Source organism: Plectropomus leopardus, chromosome 17 (genome assembly GCF_008729295.1).
Source record: "Plectropomus leopardus isolate mb chromosome 17, YSFRI_Pleo_2.0, whole genome shotgun sequence".
Lineage (NCBI taxonomy): Eukaryota > Metazoa > Chordata > Actinopteri > Perciformes > Serranidae > Plectropomus > Plectropomus leopardus.
Window position 1 is genome coordinate 22,616,247 of NC_056479.1, and position 6,232 is coordinate 22,622,478.

At 39.0% G+C, this 6,232-nt stretch overlaps 1 protein-coding gene across 1 annotated transcript; it reads right to left on the reverse strand.

Moving 5' to 3' along the window:
• Nucleotides 1-937: 937 nt before the first annotated feature.
• Nucleotides 938-5,842, reverse strand: LOC121956864 (elongation factor Tu, mitochondrial-like). Its single transcript, XM_042505281.1, has 10 exons — nucleotides 5,771-5,842; nucleotides 4,999-5,045; nucleotides 4,773-4,911; nucleotides 4,489-4,655; nucleotides 4,033-4,302; nucleotides 3,700-3,832; nucleotides 3,412-3,516; nucleotides 2,178-2,329; nucleotides 1,799-1,918; nucleotides 938-1,318 (listed from the first exon to the last, which is right to left on the reverse strand). Exons 1-10 carry the CDS (start codon nucleotides 5,805-5,807, stop codon nucleotides 1,148-1,150), a joined length of 1,341 nt encoding a protein of 446 aa, XP_042361215.1. The 5' UTR covers nucleotides 5,808-5,842; the 3' UTR covers nucleotides 938-1,147.
• Between the last annotated feature and the right edge of the window lie 390 nt (nucleotides 5,843-6,232).

The following is a 6,232-nucleotide window of genomic DNA, read 5'->3' on the forward strand; positions in this document are numbered from 1 at the left end:
GCAATACTTTGTACGCTGTTGAAGTTTAAATGGACAGTTAACTCCCAAATTAAATTAAATTAAATTACCTGTAGTGCTATTTATCAATCTAAATTGTGTTACACACAGCAACTCACACCAAAAAACTAGACTGATAAATAGCACTACAGTTAAGAGGAAATGTATTTTTTATTGTGGATGTGAATTGTCCCTTTAAGTGAGTCTTAAACATTTTTGCAGACACAAGAGAGAGACAGAGCTTAAAAACAGCCTGTTGATGCATCTCTTTGCTGCTCTCATGTGGCAGTAACATGCACATCCCACAGGCCTCACAGCAGACATTTTCACCTGCCACAGTAGGACCAACATGAATGTAAATAATGACATTAATGATGGCTGAATTCCATTTAGCTGCTTTGTGCATGCTGCCCCACTCTCACTTGGAACACTTGAATTCAGCCATCATTACAGCACCATTAGCAGTACCTTAAATACTGATTATTAGTACTTAATGACACCGATAACTGGAATCAACATGCATTTACAATAAAAAGGAAAATATTTCTGTTGAAATTAAAAATTTGGTATATTAAACACTCCCAACATAAAACTTTTTTTAAAAAATGCCTTTAGCAAATGAAAACACTTTCAACCTCATCTACAGCAATTCCCTGCAACATTTTAAGAAAAAATTTGGTGAAATTTATAATGGAAATTAATGAATAAAAATAGTTTCCTTTTTTTAAAAAAAGAAAAGAAAATCCTCCTGCACTGCCACGTTCTTTGCATGTATTGCAGACTGCCTTTCCTGGTGCATTAATCATTAAAATAAAACACCAATACAGATTTTTACAATTGTGTGTTTGTTTTGGAAAAGCATCTGGCTGTGTATCACAAATAAAAAAAGGCATTTTTATTATTAAATACATTTTATTACATAAATGACAATTTTGACAGTCAAGCCTTCAAACATAAGACAGTGCTAAACATGACAGGTATTTTGGATGAATGGATCTGAACAGAGCCATGCATTTCTTTGAGTCCTTTCCTGTTTGTGGTTTATGCATGGGTTCATGTACAGTATTTGTATATTTCCATATTTATTTGACTTGACCAGACAGAGACACCCCCCACCCCCCGAGCCCAGTCCTCTCTGCAGAGTATCTCTTCAGCCCCAGTTGTACTCTTCATCATCTCTAACCTGCAGGATATCTGTGACCAGGCCGGTGCCGATGGTTTTGTTTCCGTCTCTCAGGGTGAACCTCTGGCCTTTCTCCAGAACCATCGGCTGGCGGAGCACGAGCTCCAAGGAGGTGTCCTCCCCTGGCATCACCATTTCCTAAACAAAGAACAACAGACAGGTGAGTGGCTACTTCAAGTCTGATTGTTGCACTGGGGTAAATTTTCAAGTCTTTATGCAGACAGAGACATGCGTTTTAGACCTGAAGGAACTTTTTTTTTCGTCAACACTGAAAATCGTTTACAGTTGTAGTTGTTTTCAAATTCTGTGTCATGGGGAGTTTAAAAAGTCATTTTCTGTGACCTTTAAAAAATAAAAACTGAAAAAAAGCAAACATTGTTTTAATTATCTTTAGATACATTTATTATTATTATTATTATTATTTATGCAGGAAAGTAGGGTGCCGAGGGTCATAAAACCACGTATTATAAAAACCACTCATGAACGGTTGCAAACATCACGAAGTTACTTAAAATAAGACGTTAACTTCATGCACTTGCTGGGTGAAGGGTTGGGGATGGGATGCAGACTTGACGCTATTTGACAAACATGTTTACTGACAGAACGAAACACACAAACCTTGTCTTCGGGCAGAACGATTCTGCAGGCCATGTCCCAGGTGAGAGAGAACATGATGGGCATGAAGCTGTTGACAAACGGTTTGTGTCTGCCGCCCTCCTCCTTACTCAGGACGTACACCTGAAACACAGGAAGCACAAATACGTCCACACACACTTTAGCTTTGTCGGCAGACAGTGATTTTAACATCAAGTGAATGACCTCGCAGTCATTATTGTGAACCTGGCTGGTCTCCAGTTTGCCTTTAAAACCGCTCTTTGGCCAATACTCACGGAAAGAGATGTGACCAGTCAACGGTTTAAAAACAGCCATTTACATTTACAGATTGTGCAAAACTGTTAAACTAATCAATAACTGCTGTTACTTTGTGCTCTCAGACCTGGGCCTTGATTTTCTGGTGAGGCATGATGGATCCTGGTTTGCACATCACCAACCCTCTTCTGAGGTCCTCTCTCTTCAGTCCTCGGACCAGAGCGCCCAGGTTATCTCCCGCCTCCGCACGATCCAGAGACTTGTGGAACATCTCGATACCTAAACGACACAGGACATCGAGGTGAAATACTCAAACAGAATACACCAATATTACATTTTAAAGTATTTGGCAACTGTTTAGTTGTGTGATTGGTGATTTATTTTATTTTGTTATACTATTTATACTTATACAAAGTCTGAGTTGCTTCTGTTGTTTACAAACAAAAGAAATGAGAGATAATTTTTAGTTTTTACTGAATATTTGTAGGCAAACTTTAACATTTATGTTAACATAAAAAACAAAAACGTTAAACAAATTAATTGTTTGTTTTTTTTCTAAATTAGTATATTATATATATTTTGTGCTTTCTTCAAGAACAAAATGCTGTTTAATATTTTGATATTTTAGGGCCATATCGCCACCCCTACCTCTGCGCTGATAATAGCACTCATTTTTACTTCATTAATACACAAAGTGCTGGTGGACGACTTATAGGTGACAAATAAAACCCACAGAAGGTGTCTTTGTAAGATGTTAGGACACTGTGAGCCACTAAAAAAGCTTTAAAGTCTTTGGCATAAATGCTGCAGAACACCATTCTTGCAAAAGATATTCTGTCATTTTGTGTTTTAATGACGATGAGCACGGATTTATTCTAATATGGTCAGCAGACTTGTTTATTATTTAAGTCAAAATTTCAAGAAAAAAAGTAATATTACAAGAAAAAAACTTTTACATTTAGAATAAAGTCGTAATATTGCAAGATTGAACTTGAAAATATACGAGAAGAAAAGTCGCAGTAGTTCTAGATTAAACTCATGAATTTATGAGAAAAAAAGTTATACGATTATTAGCCTGTATTCGTAACTTTATGACAACTAAAGTCACAGATTAAGACCGATGATGATGATGATGATGATGATGAGCCCTGATATACTCTAAAATGGTCAGCAGACTTGTTGACCCCCGTGACTGCGTGAACACGAAACACATATGAAGCATCAGACTAGAACCCGAATTGCTAAATTTTCATTTATTCAGGTTTTTCTTTTATTTGTCACCTCTCTGTATATTTGTCACGTTTTGGTTCACGTGCTTGGAGCTCCACCTCTGAATTTGTGTTTCTTTCCCCGTCACTCACCTGTAACCACTGACTTGATGTTGCGATTGAAGCCCACAAACTCACAGTCGTCACCTTTCTTGATGACACCTCTCTCCATAGTGCCCGTCACCACCGTACCCCTGCCTGCAATGATAACACTCAGATTTAGAGCACAAAACGTTTTCGCATCACCCTCATCTGACTCGGTCTTTACAATTTTTAAGACAAACTATTTGCAACCTTGAAGTTTGGCATTTTAAAGCGAATAGTGCAAATCATTTATAATATTTCATCACTGAAACAAAGGGTTTTATATGTTTTTCATACCTGGAATTGAAAAAACCCCTTCAACTGGGAGAAGAAACGGTTTTTCAAGGTGTCTTTCAGGGAGAGGTATGTAAGAATCCACAATGTCCAGCAGATTCAAAATTGACTTCACGCCAAGTTCAGGCTCTCTGTTCTGATACGAGGGGAAAAAAAAGAAAAGAAAAGAAAAGTCAGTTCACATCCAGATGCCACACTGAACCACAGCTAGTTACAAGATTATAAAACTGAGCAGCTAACCGATAAAACCACAAAAGAGGAGCTAACAGAGGCGGCTGAGATCCGCAGATTAACACCTTAAACTGTAAGAGAAATATCTGCCAGCGTCGCTCTCACCTCCAGGGCGCAGAGGGCCGAGCCAGTCACAACAGGTGCGTTCTCGCCATCGTAGCCGTACTCGGTGAGCAGCTCGCGGATCTCGATCTCCACCAGCTCCAGCATCTCTTTGTCTTCCACGGCGTCGGCCTTGTTGATGAAGACCACCACGTGCTGGACGCCAATCTGTTTGGCCAGCAGGAGGTGCTCTCGTGTCTGAGGCATCTGGCCGTCGGTTCCCGCCACCACCAGGATGCAGCCGTCCATCTGAGCTGTGCCTGTGATCATGTTCTGGAAAAGGAAAGAGGTCAGGGTAATTAAAAAGGGCATTAATTGTGTTTTAAGTCATTTATAAAGTAAATAAATAAGCTTGAAATGCGTAAGAAAGAAAAGAATTCTGATCGGCTAACATAACAAGAAAGCTGCGTCGTGTTCAGCAGTTTCCTGGGCGGGAATTTTGGATGTAGAGCAGATTACCTTGACGTAGTCAGCATGACCAGGACAGTCTGTGTGAGCATAATGTCTGTTGGCTGTGGAGTATTCTACATGAGAGGCGTTGATGGTGATTCCTCTGGCCTTCTCCTCCGGGGCGTTGTCGATGTCTTCATACTTTTTAAAGTTTGCACCACCAGCGTCAGCCAGCACTGAGGACCCAAAAACACATCAAAACTACATTTCTGATTTCATGTTACACAAAACTAGAAAAGTGTGGCTTCGATTTTTTCGTCGTATGTCAGTGGGTCTAACTTCAGATCAGGTACCTTTCGTGATGGCTGCAGTCAGGGTTGTCTTTCCGTGATCAACATGGCCAATTGTTCCAATGTTTACATGGGGCTTTTCTCTTGTGTACGTCTTCTTAGCCTCCGCAGCAAAGGTCCGCCGACTCAGAGGCACAGCACACTACAAGACACAGAAAAACCCAAGAATTATACAGCTACGAAATCAGTGTGAAACAGGAAGTCGACTGCAGTTTGTGTGAACGCTCACCACTTTAAAGGAGCTGTGCAGGAGGCTTGGCGAGGACAGCTGAAGAGCTGAGAGGAGAAAATCGAAAATATTAAATGAAGTTAGATCACAGTTGATTTTTTGACAAGATTTTTTAATCTGATGATAGGAATGGGACTGCGTCAGATTTACAGGTTACATGAGATAGACTGTTACTTTATTGATGCTTACTGAAATTAATCCATTAAATTTAACATATTCGATTAAATTGTTTATGGCAGATTAATTGATCATTGATTAATTGTGCTCATCCCAAGTATATATAAAGAAAAATCACACTGTGTAATGTGCAATGGGGCTTCTCTAACATTATATAAAGTGCTTACATACATAAATATGTAAAGTTTATACATTTACGCCCCTGAAAGTATAACAATAAAAATATAGGAGAGAGAATTCAAAGCAGCTGACAAGCTCAGCTAACAAACCCTTTGAACTCTACAGTGTCATTCTCCAAATAAGCTGCTGTTAGTTTTGTAAACAGTGAGGCCTCGATATTATTAACTGTCTATAATATTCGCATGTTTCAGTCATCAGTCCTCATCCTCGGCCTGCTGTGTCGTTAGCTAACACTCACTGGTAACGTGACCTTGCTCTGCTATCGAAAAGACAGCAGCATCTCTTTTAAATGACAGATTATGCATCTACACGCGCATTCGGCATATACTGCAGATCAAATAGGTGTGCTATGTATCAAAAAGCTGTAAGAAATGCACATAAAGTCAGTAACTATAGGAGAAATTAACGATTTTACCGGAGAAACATGCACGCAGTCCCACAAGCGCCGCCATCTTGGATGGATTGGCAGAACAAAGACGATCGAAAGGGCAAGAGAGTACCTGTTCAGCCCCAAAGCTGTCGCCACAAGCTGCAAAACGAGTGGTTTTATCGGGTGCTGCGGTCGTTAAAAATGCTATCGTAACCACCACTACTGCTACTATTTATGATAATATTATACATCAAGAAATTACTCATTGAAGTCTTTTGATAAAATACATGTCCAAAGTGCAGGTTTTAGGAGGACATCTGAAAGAACAATACGGAGTAGTTAATTGTTTAATTTATTGTAAAAGCTGGATTGTATTTATTCATCCAAGATGTTTATCGTATCTGTTTTGTAGGAGGGACAAATGTCGTGCATTATTATTATCATTATTATTATTATTATTAATTTTTTTTATAAAACAAAAGATATATAAAACACAACAAAACAAAA